This window comes from Stegastes partitus, unplaced genomic scaffold (genome assembly GCF_000690725.1).
Source record: "Stegastes partitus isolate 25-593 unplaced genomic scaffold, Stegastes_partitus-1.0.2 Scaffold2011, whole genome shotgun sequence".
NCBI lineage: Eukaryota > Metazoa > Chordata > Actinopteri > Pomacentridae > Stegastes > Stegastes partitus.
In genome coordinates, this window is record NW_007579742.1 from 54,680 (window position 1) to 79,637 (window position 24,958).

Consider the following 24,958-nt stretch of genomic DNA (forward strand, 5'->3'; position numbering starts at 1 on the left):
ATTTAAAAATCAAGACCAAACATACTTGCTTTTTTACATAATATAAATATTGTGTGTCATGCTCACCATTTGAGAGAGATTCATTATTCATCCTTCAGGAGCAGCAGGCAGCATAAATTAATTGCTGTTCCAGGATACGTTGCGAAAGAAATTCAATCAGATTGATATTAATTGTGTAATATCTTGGCAGCTCTGGCCCCTCTTGATCTGATTCTTCTCCGTAAAACAATATCGCTGCTTCCTGGGAGACTCTTTTCAGTGAAGTTGGGGGAAAAAAAAAAAAAACCCTCTCCTTTGCTTTAACTGTGTCATTTTTCTCTGCTTGTTCTGCTTGCTCTGTCCTGCACTCTGTCTTCCTCATTGTTCTGCCTCATTCTGGCCTCTGTCTCACTCTCCCAATATGTCAAATGTTTTTTTTTTCTTTCTCCCTCAGTCCCCAAGCGCTTTTCTCGCCTTCCCATCGGCAAATTTTTAGCGTTTGCTATTAATATGAATGAACCTCATGTTTCTCCTCTTGATTTCACTGCCATCTCATGAGAAAACTGCACCTCTACTGTTTGTCTCATTCCATCTTTTTCATCTGCTCTTCTCTCTAACACGCAAAACACACACTGACACTTGTCTTTTCCATTCACATCTAGGACAGATTCCTTTTCATGCAGACTCAATTCGATTCCACTCACTGTAACGTGAACGTGTAACATCATGCAAACAATCTACTTCAAACTTGGTCGTATTAACACTGATTCTCTTACCAGATATTTATCTTTTTCATGTCCTCAGTTCCTTTGTTATTTTTGTGTTTACCTATGGGATACACCCCCTTGTGTATTCACAGAAGCACTTACCATTCCAGCGGCCCTGAGTGGCTAGCAGTCATAATGTCTGTGTAAAGGCCTGTCTAACACAACGTCACTTGTCATTCCATCAGCTCTTCTCACATCAGGGACCAAGCTGTTTTTTTTTTTGTTTGTTTGTTTGGTTTTTTACTTGTATCTCGTGTGGAAACCATCTTAATTGTTCTCAGATTTACATTGTTTGCAGACACTACCAGTCTGACTTCCTTTACAGAATATTTGGGCTTTTTTTGAGCTCGTTAACCTATTATTTTAGTGATCCAAACAGCAGTCTTTTCCAACAAGCCTGGTGACTTCTCACTGCATGCCTACTGTAGAATTCTTTTCCTATTTTTAGCACTAAATGGATTCCAAACTGCCTCCCACCGTGGGTTTCAAAGCCCATCTGTGCACATGTGGAACAGAATTTTGAGCAAAATACACATACGAGGCTTGCTGTATGTCTCTAAGGCTAGGACCCAATTAAGCTGCAATAAAAATCCTTGCTCATGCAGTGGCTGTGCTCAGTTCACCGTGCAGAGCCTCCTTCAAACGCTGTCAGACCGGAGCAGCCCCAGCTCAGGATCCTTGAGAATAATCATCACACTGAGGCGCAGCACTGGGGCTCAAAGCTAAACATGCTGGTCGAGATGCTTTGATTTTGTTAGAAAAAGATGTAAGTTGGTTATTACTTTCCTTTGAAAGGTGGACATGATGAAGATAATTCTTCTTTTGCCTCCCCAGACTGTCAATTCTCTCTCCGTGCAGGTAGGGGCAACAGGGAGGCTGCACAGTGCACATGCACAGTGTGACCAAAAGTACAGCAGAGAGGCAGAAATATCATCATCTACAGTCCAGAGCTCAGTGGGCAATGCCATCCTTCGGCTCTCTAACAGCAGTGATTGCATATGAGTCTAGTTCATGCTTTGCATAATTATTTAGAGAGGATGATTTCTTTTAGAGTAGGTAGCTATTTCTTGTTTTTAGTGGGACAAAACCAAACAAAGGTTTCCTTATTAGATAATTAATGCTATTACATTAGTGTCTTTACATCTCTTTCCCTCAGCCTCCAGCTATAATATGAGTCTTGCAGCCTTATGGGCCCAGATTTGGTCGGTCCCTTGCTAGGATATCTGTGCATCTGTGCTACAGCTAACTGGTCACCACTCCTCACATGTGTAAGATTTTATAAGTCAGATACCCTGTCTGGAAATACATATATCATTGTGAGACATCAGAATGAGTGGTGTGACAGAGAGCTCCAGGCTCCCTGCTTAACCCCATTTCTGAGAAGCAGGAGTGAAATGTGTCACCAGACAGGCTTTCTAGCTGCTGGGATGAGGCGAGAAAAAGGTGAACTTGTTTTGAATAGCGAGCGTTGCTGCATTTCGTCTGACACAGATGTCGTAACTGTCAGCCGCTCAGGGCTCATCTAGTATTATATGTTGTTATGAGAGTACACAACGGGTACTACAGCGAGACATCCGACTGATGCTCATCAGAGAACCAAGATAATGAAAGTAACCCAAGGTTTCTCTCTCATGTTTCAATGCAACTAATCCTACCAATTATTATTCTGCTTTCACTCTAATTTATTTTTCATCTGCCCTTTGTATAATTCATTCAAGTTCACAAACAAATACACAGATGGAGACACAACCCAGGAAATGCTTCTTTATCAGCTTTTGAAGTCAGACATGTATCAGTCTGCTAATTTAAAAAATTACCTCTTCCACCAAGAAATAGGACCTACAACTCAAAAATCTGACACTTTTCAGTGTTTACACACACAGTTCTGTTTAAGTGTGTGAGTGACAATTTTCTGTGTTCTGTTTGACAGTTTATATTGTATTACACCAGACTGTATGCTCATGGTCAAAGTCTTTAGATTACTGTTCAAAATAGTTTATTCTTAGAAAGAAATCTGAGAATCTGTGTGTAATTATGTCTCCTCGTGAAAATCAGTGTGCAGATTAATTTTATGTTTTCTATCCTTTTCCAGCTCATACAACACAGCCAACCTGATGGATGACCTCAAGGGTTTGTACAGAACAGCTGGCCAGCAGGGAAAAGGCGTCAGTTTCATCTTCACTGATAATGAAATCAAAGATGAGTCATTCTTGGAGTACATGAACAACGTCCTGTCATCTGGAGAGGTCAGAAACACACATGTATTTAATGTGAACTTAAATGTACATTATACATTCAACCTGACGATTTGCTGAGCTGAGATTCTTGGATCAAGTTCAGATTTATGAAGGCTCTCACAATCCTTGAATGAAATAAACATTTCATGACCATGATGCCAAGAAAAGCCATGTAGCCTCTACCTCGGTTATAAACAGTTCAATTTATATCAATTCAGTCAAATTAAAAGAAGCTAATTACATTTTGCTTGCCAATACGGTTGCTTTCATAATTATTTTCTTGTTGATTAAGATGTAATGAAAAGAAACCGTCATGGCGAGGACAGTGAGATAAGAGTCTCTGAACTGCAGAGCTCTGCATTACAGCTACAGAGTGGCTTTTTCCTGTATTCTGTAGCGCCAGGCAGCTTCAAGGTCAAGTGCCACTGTTTGCACATTTCTCTGCTGCACACCCAGAATCATCCACCGTACTGGATCTGGTGGCTGTGGTGTAACTGAGGCAAAAAAAAGTAATTTCTACAGCAATTTTTTCTGCTCTTTTATTTAACATGCTCTCTGCCCTCTTCTTCTGCTTCCTCACCTCCTACTCTTACACATTTTCCTACTCTCTCCTTCCGTTTTATGTTGTCTCTTATCATTACTACTCATCTTGTTTCCTGTTTTCACTCTCTGTTTTGTTCTTTCTCCATTTTTCTTCATTTACCTCCCTCCCCCTTTGTCCTTTTCTATGAGTACTTCCTTCAACTCCAGTGTTGTTTTCTATTCTAGTTTTTTACAGGATTTATACCTGTGTCCCTTCACGCTTTGTTTTTCTCTCGGTTATTTATCATGGTTATGCATGTTTCCTTTACATCTCATCTTTAGATAATCCAGTTTCCACCTTGCTTCCTATCCTAATCCTCCTGTCTTCCCTTTTCTCTTCTTTGTCACAAATTTTTCTCCTCCTTCCTATTGTTTTAGTTTATATTAACACTGGAGAAGTAAACATATCATCGCAGATGCCATCACAGTAAAAGAGAAAGAGAATGGCATTATATGTATGTATGACATCACCAAATAACCTTATTTTTCAGCATGTCCTTGTTTTTTTTGCCTCTTTCAGTATTATATATATTCAGTCTAATGCCACGGTTTTTAACTTTTCTTCATTTTTTTTCTGCTTTTCTGGTTTGTTTATGCAGTTATTTATTTTCCCTGAATTCCTTGTTGCTTATGTGAAGTTAATTGTAATAGTGATAACACCTACACACATATTTTCCATTACGGTGCATGCTTTTACCGTTAATGAAACTATGTAGTATGCATTCCGAAGAGCTTCAGTAGAAAGTAAGTGGACTTTTTGTTTTCTACTCACTGTTGTTTTCCTTGGTTGTTTCATTTCCTTGTACTATTGTTTTTGTATAAAACACAATCACATTTAACATTTTAACACTATAGGCAACTGATTGCTTTTTTAAAAATGGCTTTTTTATACAACCTTTTTTCCCTTCACCTCCAACCTGTTATCCCTTTTATTCAACTGCGTACTTTCTCCTCATCTTTGTTCCACTGTTCTGCTCCTTTTCCATCATCTCGCCCTATTTCTAATTGTTTTTTGTTTTTTTTGTGAGTCGCCTTGCTCCGTCTGCCCCATCATGGTGGCATTACTATCCTCCTAGTCTTCCACCTCGTATCTCTACTCCTCTTTCACCTTTTCTCTCCCTCCCTTGCAAGATAGCAATTTTAGCAGCAGCTGCTTTACCAGGGGAGATAAATTGAAGTGAGGACCAGGAAAGAGTAGTGTTGGTGTTGGGGTGTTGTTTGTGTGCAGGTGAGGAACTTGTGTGTCATGTTTGTGTGTGTTGAGAGATGTTGTGTTGCAGTGGTGCTAGTATGACTGTGTGCAGGAGACAGTGAGAGGGGTGACGGAGATGAGAAACAAAGAGGAAGAGCGAGCTGTTACTTGTTTACGTGAGAGCAGTCCAGCAGATGGTTGGAGACGTGGTGCTGCTGACTACAACACCACATGTTCCCCAAAGACAAAATCCCACCTCAGTTACATGAGCTAGAGGTTTAGCAAAATGGCATAAAAGCAGAGTAAAAGTATGCACTAGTACAATACCACTGGTTAAACCTATTGCAGATACAACGCTGCACAATAAAATGGTGTGTGACTACTCAAAAATGTTAAAAATGTCCAAAAGTTGATATAGATAATCCGATAATAAACAGAAAATGATTTAATGTACTTTTTACAAAAAGATTAGAGGGTGCAGTCCAACCCAAAATTCTCTCAACCAACCAGAATTTTACACTTTTTAACAGTGTTGAGCTTTCAAGTTCACCTCTTAACTCATACTAACACAGATGGATACATTATTGTAATGTTGTTATCATAAATGGGTTCTGTCTCCAGGTGTCCAACTTGTTTGCTCGTGACGAGATCGACGAGATTCTCAGTGATCTCATTCCCACTATGAAACGGGAGTTTCCCAGACGCCCCCCGACCAATGAAAACCTGTACGAGTACTTCATGTCACGAGTCCGACACAACCTCCACGTTGTTCTGTGTTTTTCCCCTGTTGGAGAAAAGTTCCGTAACCGAGCGCTGAAGTTTCCAGCATTGATTTCTGGGTGCACCATGGACTGGTTCAGCCGCTGGCCAAAAGATGCACTTGTTGCAGGTACATTGAACAGATGATTTTAATTCCATGTTGGTATGATTTGAATCGGTTTTGTGCTGAAGGCTAGAGTGGCAGCTGTTATTTTTTTCAGAGCTCAATGATAGGGGATAAAACACATAGTTATTACACAGTGAGCTTGTTAGGGATGTTTCTGGAGAGCTTTCTAATTACTGAAAGTCAGATTAAACTTCATTCTTTCCAAACTTTCTTTGTTTAAATCCTAGCAGCATGACTACTATTATCTGTCTTTTTTTTTCCCTTTTCCTTCAGGACCTGCATCAGGGTGTTTTTTTTTAAAGGCTTTCCTTCAACTACACTGATATATACTTGTACATTACATACACATAGGAATATGACAAGCCTTTGTTTCTTTTCAGTTATTGCAAATTTGTGTCACTGACTTTGTCCTTGGGGGGGTGGGGGGAAGAGAGAAAAAGCTCTCTTTCTGCACATCTGTTGTCTTTAAGCCTCTTACCCATTTTTGAGAAAATGAAATTTGACAATCTCAATATTTTCCAATTATGTTCTCTGGTTTGTGATTGTCTACTCTGTGTTTTGTTGACTCAATTATGAGTATAGCTTGGACGTTATAACAACAGATGTACAAAAGCCAGTAATCCATGATGTTCTAAGCAGTTAGTCATTCCTGCTTGAAAAACACTTTGTGACCAATGTAAGATTATCTTAGATATATTTATGTTTACAGTTGACGGTTTGGTTCAAATAGAACACATTTCCTTTCTTTGCTCTTTGTGTTTTTTTTTCTCCATTTAATTCTCTTTTGTCTCATTTCCTGATTTCCTGTCTTCCAGTTTCCGAGCACTTCTTGTCAGTCTATGACATCGACTGCTCAAGCCAGGTCAAGAGTGAGGTGGTCCAGTGCATGGGCTCCTTCCAGGATGGTGTGGCAGAAAAGTGTGTGGACTACTTCCAGAGGTACAGTATTGTATGAAAGATTACTGAGTGTTTGTCTGAATATTGTAAATGTTTAAATATAGCAGTATTTGTAGACCTACAGGTAAACCAGAGGAATGTGCCTCAAAAAATTGTTTAGCTTGCAAGAAACATTGACTTGTAGCTGCTTTTAAAGGTCATAGAGATTTACCAATTAAATTCAAGGCTATATATTCAGACATCATGAAGATGATTCTCCTGCTTCTTAACTTTATGTCACGATATTAACCTAATGCAATGTAATTTGAATCTAGATACCGGCGCTCCACCCATGTCACACCCAAGTCCTACCTGTCCTTCATTCAGGGCTACAAGACCATCTATAAGGAGAAGAGGTCTGAAGTCCAGACGCTGGCCAACAGGTAGAAAGACAATGAAGTTAGATATTTGTTACAATGCAGACTTATAGCACTTTTTACCCTTTGTAGAATTTAAGGTGGCTTTCATTTTCCTTTAGCATTAAGCTTTTAATTTCCCTATTATTATTAGTAATGTAATCACTTTCTAAATGGTGTCGACTGTGACAAATGATCAGGATGCATCCTGATGAAATTAGATGTTGTCAAAAAGGAAAGTCCAGAATTATCACTCATGAATCTTCTTTTTTTTTTTTTGTAAGTATATAATAAACTACAGCATTAAATGACACCCCAGATCTGACAAAAACAAAACAAAACATATAACTGCTGTGCTTCTTTTTTTCAATATTTTCAAATCCATGTTTACCGTCCTCAAACCTCCCGACATTTAATTTTAGCTGTTGATGGGATATCATGAAATTAGCCATTTTGACCAGACAGATGCAACAAGCCAACCAAAGATGAAAAGCCTGTCGAATAATGCACAAGTATTTTCACCACCTGGTGCCCTGCAGACCAAAGATCCAAAAAGAACATTGTGTGGTTCATCTTGCATTTACAACAGACAGGACCTCAGGTGCAGACATGCAGACGCCTCCCAGTTCGTCTAATATAACAAGTAGTATTAGGGGGAAGTAATGCTGTAATTATATGTGGATTGACTGACTGTGCTAAATATTTCTCTTGGTTAGGATGAATACTGGTCTCCAAAAGCTGAAGGAGGCATCTGAGTCTGTAGCAGCTCTCAGCAAAGAGCTAGAGGTGAAGGAAAAAGAGCTACAGGTCGCCAATGACAAGGCTGATAAGGTAGGTTGCGAGATAAGGAAAGATTATTTTTCCTTGTATGAGAGAGTGCCTCTGTAGACACTTTCCAAAAGTAATTTTTTTCTTTGCTTTTTAAAGTTGACACAGAATGTTTGGATTGGTGTTTTTCTCTGTGTTAATGAATAACTGTATAGAGGTCTGTATTAGTGAGATAGTGCTCCAGTGTTTCATGCATTAAAATGAAATTTAAAAAAATAAATTAAAGATTTTATTATGTCTACTGCTTGAATTTGTGCTCGGACTTTAATGAGAGCGCCTTGGGATCTAGGGTATTGTTGTGAAGCTCCTTAAGTATGTGAAAAAAAAGACAATTTTATGTGTAATGGTGTCACTATGTGTGTTTTATAGCTGTGTTGAGGTGCATGCTGTAGTTTAAGCCCAGTGTTCCCAACTGCTATTGTTGTTCATGTCAATGCATAGCATACAGTATGTCTCAACTGAATATATGGCTGCGTTGAATAATGAGTTCGCACTTTATACAGCAGTGACACTAGATTTTTTTTTTCCAACTTCTTTTTACTGTGTTGATAATTGAGAGAGGATAATAGATGAGATTGCACTCATTCATGCTGTTTACTCTTTTTGCGTACCTCCAGGTGTTGAAGGAGGTGACGGTAAAAGCCCAGGCAGCAGAGCGAGTGAAGGTAGAGGTACAGAAAGTGAAGGACAAGGCCCAAGCCATTGTAGACAGCATTTCAGCCGACAAGGCCATCGCTGAGGAGAAACTAGAAGCTGCCCGCCCAGCTCTTCAGGAGGCTGAGGCCGCACTGCAGGTACCGGACTTACACACAGCAACTTTAAATGTGCCGTTCTGAGGTTTCTTCTCAGCTTTATTATACCTCAGGTAGAGAGACTTGAGTCCAAACTTGCTTTGTGTGGAGTCTACAAGCATTCTGGTGGCTCTAGTCATGATAACAACGCCTTATACACTTTATTACAAATAAATGAAAGTCTTACTCATTTTCAGATTATGTGTTTTAGGTGTCAGCTCAAAATACTGAACAGATCATTAATTCTACCATGCCTATATTACCCCTGGCTTTAGCCCTGTTCCAAATAGACTGTTTAGGCTGTACCTGTTTCAGAAATGAGGCCACAGACGTACATCTTTCTGCATTTACTCTGGTCAGTGCATGGCAGAGAGGTTTCCAAATGAGGGGGAAGAGACACGGGGTGACGCTTAACCTGTGGTGGCATCACAACAGGCTGCAAACTTGAATGGCTCATTCACAGATGATTTCTGATTCATGTCGAAAAGAAAGAAACAATAAATATATATATCTATGAAAAACTGCATCTTGCATAATATAGCTCATTAAATTATTAGTTTTTAACCGATTTAAATTTTACAAAACAGCAAGATCATCCAAACCAATAATGGGCATATTAGTGTAAAGATTAAATAACAAGAGAAACATAGAAGAAGTGCAAACAACACAAACATGTTTATATACACAGAGACCTACATGATTTGTATGGGTATATGGCAGGAAATAAATAAAGAGCAAATACAGACAAAACAATCAGCCATGGACTTATGTGAACCATTAAGTTAGAATCTCTGTATCAAAGAATTTAAAGGTTGCCAGAGTCTCTATGGGATCTTGATGCTGGAAGTGTGGACCTGGAGGGTAGACCACTACAGCAACATACACTTTCTAGTGAGAAATACATTTGTCATGAAGCATTTGGTGTATGTATCAAAAAATACAAATAAAATGTCAGTATGGGATAATGAATAAAACGAAGAGCACAGTGTAAGCAAATCCTCCTGGATCGTGGAATGAACATCTTTCCAGCACATCTGAATGAGATTATGCGACCAACAAGTGGATAAATGAAGCTTTGTGCATTTATAACAGAGGTTTGAGCTCTTAGGGAACATTCTCAATTGTTCCAATGACAAGGGTCATTGGAAAAAATAAAACCTTTGTTGATGTGTAGAAATCCAAATGCATTTCAGATAGTTACCATAGCAAAACCACTGATCCAATCCGAAGAACTAAATGTTACCCCCACCATGGATTTAATGACGCATAATAGGAAGAATCACAGTCCATTGACGGAGCACTAACCTCTCCCCCTTTTAGAGATTTGGCTGAGACCATGACATTTTCCAGTTGTAACACATCTTAGTTAACTATGTTAGCATGCTAACATGGAGCTACAGCTGAGAATGATAGGAATGTGTTTTGCCATGTGTTTTGCAGGTATTTGGTCATAAATCAGAGAACTGCACAGATTAAAATGAGCTGATGACGATGTTAGCTGTAAAGTCAGATCACCACCAAAGTGATGACAATTCATCATAGGGAGAGCATGAAGGCCTGCATCACATAGTTGTTTAGATATGCAAATGGCAACCTCTTTGTAGTGCTGCTGAAAAGCCAGGGGAATTACCAGAGTCTGTAGGATTCATTCTCTGAGGACCACGACTGATTGTACTAAATGGATTCAAGTGCATCGTGCAGGTGTTAAAATATCTCAGTTGATAAATAAAAACACTGATCTGTTGGTGATGCTAGAGGAATGGGCAGAGAATCCCCAAAGTACACTAAATTAGAATTCATTGTCTTGGCACTATGGATATCTGTACATGACTCCATGGTAATGCATTCAGTAAATACTGAGCTTTCTCAGTAAAAGCTAAACCAGCAGCCTCCTTTGGCGCAAGAGCAGAAGTCCCAAGGTCAATCCAGTAGGATGCATACTCTGGGGGCCACTAATGTTTGAAACATTTTTGTACAACAATTTATTTTAATCCATCTAGTTTTTGATAGGCAGTTACACATTCCTTGTTCTTTAGGCTCTGAGCTTTAGCCCATTTCAATAAAGTGCCAAGCCGTAGCTTTAATTTGAGGAGGTTTGCATCAGTATAAAAAGAACTTTGTGACAGATAAAGCCCTCTTAACGCATATTCAGTTCAACTGCATCCACATCATGGTACTTCCCCCGTTTCATTGTGATTATCTCATCCTACTGATATCTTTAAGCAGCAACATTAAAACAGTACTTCAATCACTGGCTTTGAACTGGATCCAATTTTCTTTTTCTAACCATATGTTTCAACAGTTATTAGGACATTCTCTCTAAGTACTGTGAGCCAAATTACAATTATCATATACAGTATGAATATAGGATTTCTGTAGTTGTGCTTTCATGTTCATCATCTGTTGGCAGTTTCATTCAAGCCAACGATGCCCTGCCACTCCTCATTCATTCTCATCTATTTTTGTATGGTTTTGGTGCCAGGATAATTTTACCCTACGAGATAGCTCGAGGGTTTTTTAGTAAACTGTGTGATGCAGCAGTTTATTGTGCTCCGGTGTGTGGCTCCATGCTTACCCCGCTGATATTTTGTATGCTCTCTTGCGTTTTGTTGCTTCAGGGTGCCACTTAGAGCCCTCTGTGACTTGCTGTGTGACGCTGCATGAGGGTTTTTACCTGCAGCCTTTTCTCATCCTGGTGTTTCTAAAGTTAGTATGGTGGTTTGGGGCCTGGAGTTGCTCTGTAATTAAAGCTGTCCTCCTGAGTAGATGGCTGCATACAGATCTCCTATGGCAGGTCCCTCATTATAATTTTTTATCTTGCTGCTGCACATGGGAACCTTGGATTTCCAAACAGACAACCCTGGTAAACTGTTCTGATTGATGAATATGTATTTTCATTACGTATTTATCAAGTGCAAGAGAGAATTTTAAAACGAGTTGTCAACTAGTGCTCTCCGATGCACAGAAACTGGTATATATTGAAGATGTATTATCATTCATTCATGAAGTTCCTCTACTTTTAGTGGCAGCTGACTTTTCTAATCAGTCAAGGTCTTGCATGTATTTGTTCATACCTAGCAAATTTAAAGGGATTCTGCTTTTCTTGATTGTGCAATACATTAATTTGATTTGCACACTTTAAGGTCCGTTTCCAGTAACTGACTTAATATATACATTTGCCCAACCTTTCAGTTAAAAGGACCAAGGGACATGTATTGTGCAATGGGGATGTAGCTTTGCAGCAGCCATTATCACTGATGCACAATAGCAGTAGTAGAATTACCAAATTAGTCACAGAGGCTTATTAATGCTTTGCTTTCATGTTAAAATACCGTGACCAATATATGGGTGTGTGCAATGTGAAAATTCTATAATATTTCAGTTGTAGCTGTCATGCACAGGAACCACAATAAAACACACATTTTCTAGTATATAGAATGTTGCGAAATTGCAATGGTGATTTGACAGTGACCCTGTTGAGACGCTTTTAAAAAAGCTCAGGAGAACAGGAGAGATGGTGGAAGTGGATGTAAATGATAAACCCGACTCTCTGCTGGCTGACGCTCTAGCAGGAGATTCACACAAGATGAGTGGAAATGGAGCAAGGAGAAGAAAGCAGAAAGGAGAAGTGCAAAAAAGAGGAAAGATGAGACGAGCAGGCAGGGGGGCTGATGAAGCAGCCAAACAACTCTCACTGGGACATTTTCTTTACTCTTCTGCTGTCTCTCATTTTAATCAGTCCTTTGGGGTAATTCTATGTCCCCCTCCGCTGAACTAGTCCCATTCTGTTGGAATTTACACTTACAGTCTTTATGTTTATTTCCTTCTGTCTCCTCTTGCCATTGCCTCTGGTTGTGTTTTCTCTATATGCTTCTCCTGCTTTTGCTGTTATTTCAAACTGAAGAATGATTTACTGTGTGTGTGTATATATATATATATATATGTAGAGAGAGAGACAGAACTGTTTGTGCTCCTTCATAGGAGAGGTACATACAATTGTATTCTCAGTATTTTTCTCTGTAATCACCTTGTAATATGCCCTCCTCATATTAACATCCTCTCTCTCTATTTACTTCTGTTCTTTGCTTTTCTCTTCCCATGTGTACCACTGTGCACAAGGAGTACTTAACATTGAAAGATAAAACTAAGTGACAAATGCCGTACCTTAAACAGCATCATAAAATTACATCTTTAAAGGCCAGTGATTGCCCTTCACAGCGTACTGACAATAGTGTTCTGACTTTGTTGTAGAATGCATGTAAATCTCACAACAGTGATTTTTTTGTTCATATATTGAAAACTTTATGTCCCTCTTTTTTCTCTGTCTTTGCCTACACAGACAATCAAGCCATCAGATATCGCCACAGTGCGAACACTTGGCCGCCCCCCCCATCTCATCATGCGGATCATGGACTGCGTGCTGCTGCTCTTCCAGAGGCGGGTGAACAGCGTGAAGATCGACCCGGAGAAGAACTGCCACACTCCGTCCTGGCAGGAGTCCCTAAAACTCATGACAGCTGGGAACTTCCTGGGCAGCTTGCAGGTGAATTTTGCCAATATGAAATTACAATTACAATTACTGCAGGGAAAATTTATGTTAATGACCATTCAATGATATCCTAATGTAAAATAGTGTTCTGTCTCTTGTTTTTTTTTTTTTCTGTTTTCTGTCATTTCCTCTACTCATTTCTGTACCTCTTCTATTTCCTGCCTTTGTCTCTCTTAATGCATGCCATTGTGAGTTCTCTGCTTTTTACTTTTTTGCTATAATTTCATATGGTTTCATGTTCTGTTTAGTTACACAAGTGACTGGTGTATAAATCCTTTGTGTACACACTAAAAATAAGTCCCACTTGTATCAGCTCACACCGACCCATACCCCTTTCCTTTTCTCTTTCCTTCTCTTGAAGCAATTCCCCAAAGACTCCATTAATGAAGAAATGGTGGAGCTGCTGCAGCCTTATTTTGAAATGCCTGACTACAACATCGAAACAGCTAAGAGGGTGTGTGGCAACGTGGCCGGCCTTGCGTCCTGGACCAAGGCTATGGCTTCCTTCTTCTCCATCAACAAGGAGGTCTTGCCCTTAAAGGTAACATCTAGTGTGGTAGATTTAGCACTGTGGTTTCCTGGTGCAGCAGAAAGAAGAAATAGTAGACAGCATATGACACAGAATTAATAGAATAAAAAATGCATCAAAGGATTTTTTTCTTTCTCTCTGAGTAAATTAATAATATGATGAACTTGTTCATAGCACAGAAATGAATACATGAACCAGCTAAATTCCCTTTCACAACCACGTTGTGTTACACCCATCACCATCCCCTCAGTAAACAATTGGGATGTGCACACATACACACACACTTGTAAGCGCACTCCCTCGACAAAGTCCATGGCCTCCCACTTTTCCACTCGGATGAATAAGAAACACTTACGGTGGAGGAGGTTAGTTGTTTTTCTGCAGAAAAGCTTCAGGCTACAGAAACAGCACAGACTGTCTCTGATATGAAAAGGATTTATTCATATAGTAAATGGACTGCACTTATGTAGCGCCTTTTACCTTAGTGGTTTACAAAGGCGCTTTACAATTTTTTGCCTCACCCACACACCAATGTGCTCACTAGCCATTGCAAACAACTTTGGGGTTTATTGTCTTGTCCAAGGCGACTTCAGCAAGTGGACAAGAGGAGACAGAGGATTGAACAGCAAGTCCTGCAACCACAATAAACCACAGTCAATCTGATTTTGCCTTGTCACTTAACCTTGTGATGTCATGCAAATGTCCCAAATCCTTTGCAACCCTGTCTATTTGTTTTAGATTTTGACAACAACAGAATGGACAGACAAAAGAACAGTAGACGTGGCCATTATAGGGAAAGTAAAATGCTTAACATAATGTGAAATCCAGGAAAAGAAAAGTTACAACTCACCATCAAGGTCAGCAAGTCTTTTATGTCTCTGATTGTCCTCTAAGTCACAGAGGTTCTTATCGTCCATGACGTTCATTAACACAAAAAGCTAAAATGCTTTTGAAGAAGACAGGACCCCCTACTCAATTAAAAAAAAAAAAGAAAAACATTAGTCCATTTTGTCAGGTGACAATTTTTTTTGTTAGTTTGTGTGAAAATGTGTCTGTGGATGTCTAAAGCTTTTGCAAAGTATTTTAAGGCTTTGATGGGGTGCAATTACGCTTTTGGATTGTGTTAACTAAAACCAATGCCTGATGCAGACCTCTAATTTCCCATTTTCAATCCTGTCCTTTGGTTTTCTGTCTCATTTTCTCCATTTTCTCTGCACCTTCATGTGTCTGCTCGCCCCACCCATCTGTCTGTCCCTTTCTACGTTTCATTTCCCTTATCCCATCTCCCACTGGCTTCCTCCCTCTCCCTTCTGCTTCTTTCATATTCTCTCTTGCACACACAAACACACATATGCTGTTTTTCTCATATTCTCTACAACCTCCATGAGAACCCTTTTGCCTCTCTTCTTTGATCCTGACCTTTTGCTTAAGCAGGGAACACAGCCCCGCAAATTGATTTTCTAGTTTCCAGCTCAGTGGTGGCTTCTCTTTAAGCTGGCCAGCCAGACTGCCAGACAGAGATACAGTTGGACAGACAGACAAGCAGGAATGGTCCTCTCGGATATCAATTAATATTAAATGAAAGCACCAGACTCCCTCTTCCCTGAGCCACCCAAACACACTCAGACGCAGCCACACTTAGGCAGCCTCTCAACTTTCCTCTAAATCTCTGTCTTTAAACCTCTTGCAATGCTTCTTTTTTTTCCCCGAAGCCTGAGCTCTACCCAGAAAATATCCTTTCTGCTTGCCTCTGTCATCTTCACTCTTTCTTCCTCTCTTGCCCTTTCCATCACTCCTTTGTCACTGTTTATTTCCAGTTACTTTCTATTGCCCTCATTTCCTCTTGCAAATCTATTCTTGCATCTCCAGTTTGAGTCTTGGAGATGTATGTCTCTACACCTGCACTTGGGATACATCTTTACGCTTCTAAAATCGTAAATCTTTAAAAAAAAAAAAAAAAGTGCTTCCACCCTTTTCTCCTCCATGCTTGCTTATTTCATACTATCTGCCATAACCTGAGCTAAAACACACTCTTATTTTATTATTTCATCAGTTCTGCTCACTCAGTAGGAAGATTATGTCCCTGTTCTTCTTCCCAGTAAAACATTCACTCCCACCACTCATCTCTTTTTCTGTGAAATCCTTTCCATTTTCACCACATCACCCCATGGTGTTTCATCTTTTTTTTCTCTTTTTCTCAGTCCTCTCCCCAGAGAGCTGACCGTGACCCCTGCAGGCTTTTTATGTGCAATGGAGGCGTCGCAGATCTGTCTCTCATTGTCTTCCTTTCTTTCTCAGGCGAACTTAGCAGTGCAGCAGAATCGTCTGGCCATAGCTAATGTGGACCTTCAGAAAGCCCAGGCTGAGCTGGACGCCAAGCAGGCAGAGCTGGATGTGGTACAGGCAGAATATGAGAAAGCCATGATGGAGAAACAGGTCTGCATTTTACTGACTCCCTTTAAAACACAACTGTACATCAGTTTAATACACACATATGCATCTAGAACAACACTTGTGACTTTAATACTGAAGATATACTGCTGCTCTACATCTGAGTAAAAAAAAAAAGGTTGCCTTGCACAAGCTATTGACATAGCTTGTCATTTTCTTTTCTTTTAAGACTTTAATGAAGACTGGTTACTGTCTTCTACAACTTGAAACAATGCTTGTCTGCCCTACTGGAGCCTGTAATGTAGTGGGGAACTGGTATATTAATTCCGTTCTTTTAATTCACATAGTTTGACCTGTTAACCCTGGATGCAAATCGGCAATCCCATTTTCCTTCATACGTCACCTGCTGTGCTGTATGATAAGTCAAATTCAAATGACCCAGTTGCCTTTGTGCTAGAGTGTTTTATTCACACTTTCCTTGAACAATGACATTTCTGTCTCTGCTCACTCTTGACCTTCAATAACAGCAGGTTTGTTCACATGTAGTACATCTCATGCATAAACACAGGTGCCTAACATTTTGTCCAGGAGGAGATGTTAGAAACGGACAATAACGTATTTAGGGTGGCTCAACTGGCTTAATGAAGTCTAATTTGTCATTGTAGCCATACATCGATTGTAGAGCTCCTTTTTCTTGTGGCTTAAAATGACTCTTTATGACTTTGGTTATACGTTGTGTTGTGGATTGTTCTCATGTTGCAACATTAATTTATATAGCTCGGAAATATCTGAAGTGAACTTGCACGATAGTGTATTTGCTATAAAAAGGTAATGTAATAAGCTATGTTGTCATGACAACACTTGCCACTGGTGCTATTTATGACCAAGTTTTGCTTATTGAAAGCAGAGTAGAAAAGTTTCACAAAGCTGTAACTTGCTATCTGGGTTGTAACATAGTTATCGACATAATCAGTAATATCAGTAAAAATAATAATAAAAGAGGCGGTGAGCTTACAAACTGAAAGAGTCTCTACTGTGTGTTGTTTTCATCATCAGCACTCTCTGTTCTGTGCAAATCAAGACTCCCTGATTAGAAAACCTGAGCAGTTCAAGTTGAATCTTATAATTGTGTGATTACTGATAAAGACAAAACTGTCTTCAGGGGCCAACCGCAAAACTGAAAGCCTCACTGCAATGACGGTTGATCCTCATATTCTTAATACATTTAAATATCCCTGGTGGTAGATTAATAAAGTTTATATTTTATTCTAAATCAAAAGCCTAGACCAGTCTTATAGATGAAACAGACATTATTGTTATCAGTAAAACAACCTCAATATTGCCTGTGAGCAGCTGTTAGCTATATTTCTAAAAAGGCATGTTCATTTGGGCATTCACATCGCAAAAAACACAACTGTTTCTAGAGTAAATGCAAGGATGACCCAGCATGCATTGGTTGAATAGCAGATGCCTGTCAGTGGCTTAATGCGTACAGACAAGACTCACAACTTAGGGCAGTTTAGATTTAAATGAACCCAGGTTCAATGTCTCTGGACTGAGGCACCTGAAGGGAAACCCACACTGTGATAAAGAAAACTTGAAAATATATTTGTTATTCGCTTTGTGGCAGCAACTCTGTGCGTGTCCTGTTGTACTTGGATTAGAGACCACCTTAAAGCCCACGAAGGAATTGATTGAACATCTGCCCTCTGTGCGCGTTCACTCAATACATTCTCCTTATATACAGACTTAAGATTGTTTTAAGTATGCACAGATGTGCAGAGAATAAATTGATTGAATAGGACTTGGATGGATGAAGAGACACTTGGACAGACGAGGCCGAGCAGCCGCATCAACCCCTTGACCTGTTTGTCGGCCTCTTTCCCATTAGACACTGCTGGAGGACGCCGAGCGCTGCAGACACAAGATGCAGACGGCGTCCAGCCTCATCAGTGGGCTCGCTGGGGAGAAGGAGAGATGGACAGAGCAGAGCAAAGAGTTTGCTGCTCAAACCAAGCGCCTTGTGGGTGGGTTTAACAGCAATTGTAAAGAAGTAATTGTTCCAAAAACTGTGGTGTCAGAGAGACGTCTGCAATATAATAATTAATTAATGCTCCGACATTTGTAAAATTGACTTTTTTTGAGTTATTTCTGAATGGTTTTGAATGAGTTAGATGAAAATTGACAATTTCTAATGGCTCTGCATCATTTCACTGATCCAGGTCAATAATTTGAATTATTAACAGTCTGATCAAAATGTTGTTGTCTGATTTAACATTTATTTCCTAATATCCTATCTACATTGTTAAATCCCTCCTTTATTTTTTATGTACTTTTATTTTTCAGTGTATCAACATGACCTGCAACATCCGATTATGCTTTGTTTTCTTTTTACACTTACACATACCCAGTGTTCAAGTATGCACTCATAACAGGACCTTTGTCTTCCTGATCCAGGTGATGTTCTTCTGGCCACAGCTTTCCTCTCTTACTCTGGCCCATTCAATCAGGAGTTTCGGAGTCTCCTACTGAATGATTGGCAGCGAGAGCTGAAGCAGCGTTGCATCCCATTTGGCAACAACCTCAATCTGACCGAACTGCTCATCGATGCTCCTACTGTTAGTGAGTGGAACCTACAGGTCAGTGATTGTCGGCTAACTGGTAACTAAACTGTAAGTTGTTGATCTACCTGGAAGTCTATGGTTATAGTGAAACATAGTATACCTTCAGATTTTGTGTATTTTGTATGAATACTTCTGTTGTCTGACTATAATTTGATCATTTAATCACTGATAACTGTCTCTTTGAAGGATTTTATTATTTTTTGTGATTTAAACATGTACCCCTGCTAAGCTAATTATGACTGAATAGTAAAGTGAAATAAATGAAAATACTTGAAATCAAAACAAATTCTTCATATGAAGATGAATTAGCTGGCATTTGCATAAGCAGTGTTATTTAGCCTCACCACTCGTTCCTTCTGTCTTACAGGGGCTCCCAAATGATGACCTGTCTATTCATAATGGCATCATTGTGACCAAAGCTGCACGCTTCCCTCTTCTCATTGACCCACAGACTCAGGGAAAAATATGGATCAAAAACAAAGAGGCCAGGAGCGAACTGCAGGTTTGGGATTTTTTCATCTCCACACTTGGTTGACAATATGTGACCTGTGTTGGCTGGATAAATGCAAACCATGCATTAATTGGCTAATTGGCATTATACAAGAACTGTACCCACCCTTTGTCTGTATTCTTACAAAGCTGTATGTCATTGGTTTTTATGCTTCTTTTTCTAAGATCCTTATTTCTTTACGGTTTTTCTTTTGCTCTCCTTAACCTTCTGTGTCAGATCTGGTCTTCTATAGCAATAATAGTCCCAGATTCTTAGTTTCTGCAGTGTTCTGTTTGCCCTTGATCCTTTCTATTGTCCAACATGCACAGCACATTGGAAAAAAAGAACTGCAAAATTCTGCAAGCATAATAAGCTCAGCCAAGGTCACTGGCCCTGTTAGGGGCAATCACTGAGCTGAGTGAATGCATTCTGCAATCCTATTAGGAGTGTCCTGGAGACACATTTCCCCAAGCAGCAGTTTTCAACCCTTTCTACAAGTGATGTCATCAGACAAACTGTATTTATTTTTATAAGGTTTTCTAAAAATGGCTCATTTAAAAAGTGATGTGAAATTAGTTTGACGAGTCACGAGCCCAGACAGAGGTTAGCATTGGAGGAATAAGAGAAAAATACAACATGGTCGCTCCTTTCTGTTTCACCAATGTAGCATCAGCCTGTTGGAAACAAGTGCTATTGGTGCTGAGGTTAGGTAGGGAGGTGATTCTGTTAGAAAATCAACACATTTTAGCATTTTTTCATTCCTATTAGTACTAAATGATGATCTAAAACTCCAGCTGCCAGTTGCATTATATATTTTTTATTATGTTGGCTTTTCTGACCTCAGATCACCTCACTGAACCACAAGTACTTCAGGAACCACCTGGAGGACAGTCTGTCTCTCGGTCGCCCCCTTTTGATCGAGGATGTCGGGGAGGAGTTGGACCCTGCGCTCGACAACATCCTTGAGAAAAACTTTATTAAAACTGGCTCCACTTACAAGGTAAAATGGCAGAAACAACCCTACTGTGACTCCGATGTACCAAATTTCTTATTTCCTTGGTTAGAAGAGTGTGAAATGGGCAGGTGTGTTTGGAGCACCGGTGTGAGGCATGATGGGACTTTGCCAGGTCCTTCTGGCCATGCCAAGCATCACACCTGTACTGACACAGGTTGATTAGCTCAGACAGGGGAAAACAAGCTTCTCGCTGACACTGCACAACGTGAGCGGTGCTGGCTGAAGGAGGAGAGGGTCTTGGTTGTGCTTTGCCAGCTGCAGCGCCTGTCTTAAATCATGTTAATTGTTTTGGGACAGATTAAAAGCACTCGTTGAGCATGGTCACTCAGAAAATATTTCACTGTGTGCAGACTGACTGTGTATTCCTGTTTCTGTGGGTCTGTGACACATCTGATTTCTACTTTTTCCACATTTATTTTGTTCTTTGGGATCGATGTTCAGCATCACCAGCTCTTGTGAAAAATGTTATTGCAAACTGTGACCTCTGAAGTACCTTCACTACATCTCAGTTTTTCAAAGCTGCATTAACGAATATCTGCTATTTAAGTCATTTTTAAAACACACCTTTTGCCAGCAAACATATATCACAGCTTGGACCAAGTTTCAGTACTTTTTACTGATTGCTCTAGTGTATTAAAACATTTGAAAACTTGCTATTTATTTCCTTTTGTGTCCTTTTTGGTATTAAACATGTTTCATGCATGACGGAAATTAAATTGGTGCAGATGATTTACAAATAAAGTCTTGTAGGTATTTTTTTTTATGTCATGTCATAGAAGAATCCAGTTTGACTGTGTGTTTTCTCCAAGTAGCTGTGTTGTACTCTTTTAGCAGCTAAGTGTGAAATGAGGAGAACATTTTATTATCCGTGTAAACCAAATCAAGACTTAATTATCCACATTAGTCAGATAAATGAATTTGTATTTTAAGTAATTTCCAATTACATCTATTTCACAAACATGATGTTCTTGCATTTAATATCTAACCACACTCCGAATGGTTTCTACAATGGCAAATCTAATGAGTGACTTCATAAAGAGTGCAGGCTGAAATTACAGAATAATTCTTACTGGCTTCATAAATGAGATTTCCTGTTGAGAAGTGAAATCCAGTTTTGAATGTCATTTGCTTTTCTCCCATCATTGGTGGCTAGACTGTGAAAAATAGATTGCTCTCTATCTCAGCATCCTAATTTCATGAAATGTTCAAGTTTGATATTTTTAATTTGGAAAATTGCAGGTCAGGGTTTAAATAGTTCTTGTTTGGCCTGCAAATGATTATCAAACATGACAGGACCTGAATCAAGCTTTAGAGGTAGAATTTGGGTATTACAGGAAATATAGAATTGTGCATGATGAGGAAACACTGTAAAATTGGTCTCTCTGCCAGTAAATTGGTCTGAACCTTTTTTTAAAAACAAAAAATCCTTCTTGTTGCACACATGAACCTGTTTTTCTGCAATGCTGGTAAAGATTTGAGCAATACCATACACAAAACACAATTAGGAAGTCAGTGGAAATGTATTCTGTTTGTCGTACTATATATCACAACAAGATTTATAAAAAGGAAAGTTTGTCTTTGGAAGTCTTTTCGCTAGCATCTCTGTTTCTCATTACGATCTCCCATCTCCTGACTCTGGCTGCTGCTGGATATTCAGCACCTAAAATTGCAGCCGCTTCCTCCGTGTCTCACACTTGCATCAAACAAACTATCATGCAAACACTCACCCACCCATGAAACATTAAATACCACTACAGGAAAACATGCACACGCCATTTGGTGATTGCAGGTAAGCATGTGTCACACAGACAACACATTCGACTGGAGGTTTCCTGGCTACCTAATGAGAGACCCGATTAGAGGTGTATGCATTCTCTCCTGTGATTACTTCTCCCCTGAAAAGCTTTAATTTCTATTAATATCCCGGTGCAAGGGAGGAGTGAAGGTGTCTGGCGTCGACAGCTCCAGGGAAGAACCAGCAGATAGATAATTAGAAGTTATGCTGCCATGTGTAATTAAATGCTGATCAGAGCAAACATAAGCCCACATCTAGGCACATGCACACACTTGCATGCAGGAAATGCAGGTCTGTCTGCAAAATGACACGCTGATCATGTTTGTCTGGATGGCGTTTATTGACATTTAATCCACGACTTTCTTGTCAATTGAGTCATCAGTGTTGTGTGTAATATTGTTTAGTGGTTTAGGAAGGATCGGGATTGATAATCAAGAAAAAATAAGTGAGCTGAAAAACAAACCTCCCTCCACACATTATTTTCTACTGAACTTGTCAATTTGATAAATATGCCTGTGTAAAGGTAATTTGTGATGCCAGCTTTCAGAGCCTTATTTTGGTATTGTGTGGATATTTATATTCTACCTGATAATTAACATGCACCTGTCCCTCTCTTTGTCTTTCTTTTGCAGGTGAAAGTTGGTGACAAAGAGGTAGATGTCATGAAAGGCTTCAGGTTGTATATGACCACCAAGCTACCCAACCCGGCGTACACTCCCGAAATCAGCGCTCGCTCCTCCATCATTGACTTCACTGTCACCATGAGAGGACTAGAGGACCAGCTGCTGGGAAGAGTCATCCTAACTGAAAAACAGGTTAGTGTTATACTTAAATGGTGGTCATGATACATAATTTAGTGACTTGTTTAAATTAAGCAATAATATATTATTACTACCTTATAATTAAGGTTTCGGTGCATCTCCACAAGAACCTTTGACCCAATAAAATTTTTAGACATCCTTGTCGTTTTTCAGAAAACTCTTGGAGACCATATAACTGCAGGCTTTCAACACCTCTCTCTACTCTGTACCTAATTGTCTCTCTCTAGCAAGCATGGACTGTGTAACAATATAACTCCAAGGTTGTTATTAGCCTTTGTATGTTGAGCATGGCAATCTTTGTGCCCTTGAATACAGACAGTGTAAAAAAAACAACCAGTCACCCAAAAATAGTGTTCACATGCATCAATACCGAATATACTCACAGAGACGCACACGTCTGAAGTGTCGATGACTTGAGTTATTCATACTCAGGAATAGAATAGCGCATTATAAATGCACCAATGCAGAGGACTCATTGATTGTTGCTCTGAAAAGACTGGTCCTGCTGCAGAAAAGCAATTTTCCCCTCTAATAATGGCTGATCATCAAATGAAAGATTTATGCCAGATGAGAAGAGTGCCTTGTTATCTGTGTACGAAATATGGATTTAGTCATAATGGGAGCTGAAGCTACTATCTCAGCCATAAAAATCTGCTCCTTGTCTTTGCAGCTCATGCAGCTTTTCAAGGCCAGTGTCATTGAATCATTTGTTTTTTACTTGTTGTAACAGCTCCTGTGAGCAAACAACTTTCAGCTACAAGTAGGACTTTTACATCTTTCCTTGTAAGCTGTTAAAATATTTATTTTCTAATATTAGAATTAGTGTGCATTGAGTCTTTTCAGTCTGTCCAGCTTCAAATCAAATGTCTTGGCTTGACCATGTCAGTCAGAACAGTAAAAATATCCCTAAAATTCTAAATCCAACACAGTGTTTCACGGCTTACGTTTAATTTACAGGTGCGGCACTTAATCCTGTGATGGTTTACTTTGTACTTTGTCACAGTGCTGAAGGAAGATAGAATATCTTCTTTGATAACTCTCTTTTTATTTCTTCACTCTTGGTGGGTTTTGTCAGCTCATAAAGTCTTTTTTTCCCTTTCCACTGTATTACTAATGAAGAGGATTTGTCCTTAAGCTCACAAAAACATACCATATAAAAGCCAGACACTGTAGTTTTCAGAAAAGTATGCTTATAATCTACAGGAGCAAAGTAAATGATTCAAAACACTCCTGTCAGTCTGGCAGTAGTGGTAACTTGTGACAGTTTTTACCCTTTTATTAGCCACTTATGACCAGACTACCATTTTTTTTGATGTGGGTAAAAAGATAAAAAAAACAAAACAACAACAACATTTAATTTGTTGGTCAGGTGAGACGTAGCTTTTTGATTTTATTGGTCCTACAGCTTTTTCCCAAGCACCACCCTGCAGCTTCATAAACTGTGTGTGTGTTTGTGCATTGTGTTGTGTTTTTATGACACTAGGAACTGGAGAAGGAGAGGACAGACCTCTTGGAAGATGTGACATCTAACAAGAGAAAGATGAAGGAGTTGGAGGACAACCTCCTCTACAGACTGACCAGCACACAGGCAAGGAAATACATCTGAAACGGATGTATCAGGAAACATTTAGAAATGATGAACAGCGTGTAATCCAGGCATGTGACTGTTGTGTCCTTTCTTGTTTCACAAAAGGAAAATTCAAAAAATAGACTGTTGATATATGCAGGCTGGAATAAATCTGCATTTTTATTCCACAAAGAAAGCGGTACAAAGGAGTTCACCCAGTAAAGGAACTATAGAAGTACATGTACAGCTTTTACAGTTTGAGCTATAATTCTCCATTTCAGTCACCATAGTAATGTTTCGATTTTTATTGTTTCCTAACTTTCTCTTGTAAATGTGTTTTTGCAGGGTTCACTGGTGGATGATGAGAGTCTGATTCTGGTGCTTAGCAACACAAAGCTCACAGCTGAAGAGGTCACTCAGAAACTGCAGATTGCCGCTGAGACTGAGATCCAGATCAATGCTGCCAGAGAAGAGTACCGACCAGGTACGTCATCACTCTCAGGCAGAACTTGGTGTTTTGTTTTGTTTTTTTGTTTTTTTGGTAATTTGCTGGTACTGGTAGGCAAAGTGTGCCTGCCAAACTTCAGGACATTTTTATTCACTTCATCATCAAGAGTTTTATA

The 24,958-nt window shown here is 39.4% G+C and overlaps 1 protein-coding gene across 1 annotated transcript in view; it reads left to right on the top strand.

Annotated features, from left to right (window-relative positions):
- The window catches only part of dnah5 (dynein, axonemal, heavy chain 5), a gene marked incomplete at its 3' end in the record, with an annotated part of 91,776 nt that overhangs the window by 49,110 nt on the left and 17,708 nt on the right, over positions 1-24,958 (top strand). Inside the window, exons 56-71 of the mRNA XM_008303463.1 lie at positions 2,839-2,992; positions 5,379-5,646; positions 6,459-6,582; positions 6,855-6,962; positions 7,652-7,766; positions 8,381-8,557; positions 12,894-13,097; positions 13,465-13,644; positions 15,931-16,068; positions 17,915-18,050; positions 18,481-18,662; positions 19,015-19,149; positions 19,982-20,137; positions 22,580-22,762; positions 24,252-24,356; positions 24,681-24,819. Of these exons, the coding sequence (XP_008301685.1) occupies positions 2,839-2,992; positions 5,379-5,646; positions 6,459-6,582; positions 6,855-6,962; positions 7,652-7,766; positions 8,381-8,557; positions 12,894-13,097; positions 13,465-13,644; positions 15,931-16,068; positions 17,915-18,050; positions 18,481-18,662; positions 19,015-19,149; positions 19,982-20,137; positions 22,580-22,762; positions 24,252-24,356; positions 24,681-24,819 (2,504 nt within the window). The remainder of the gene's footprint in view (positions 1-2,838; positions 2,993-5,378; positions 5,647-6,458; positions 6,583-6,854; positions 6,963-7,651; positions 7,767-8,380; positions 8,558-12,893; positions 13,098-13,464; positions 13,645-15,930; positions 16,069-17,914; positions 18,051-18,480; positions 18,663-19,014; positions 19,150-19,981; positions 20,138-22,579; positions 22,763-24,251; positions 24,357-24,680; positions 24,820-24,958) is intronic.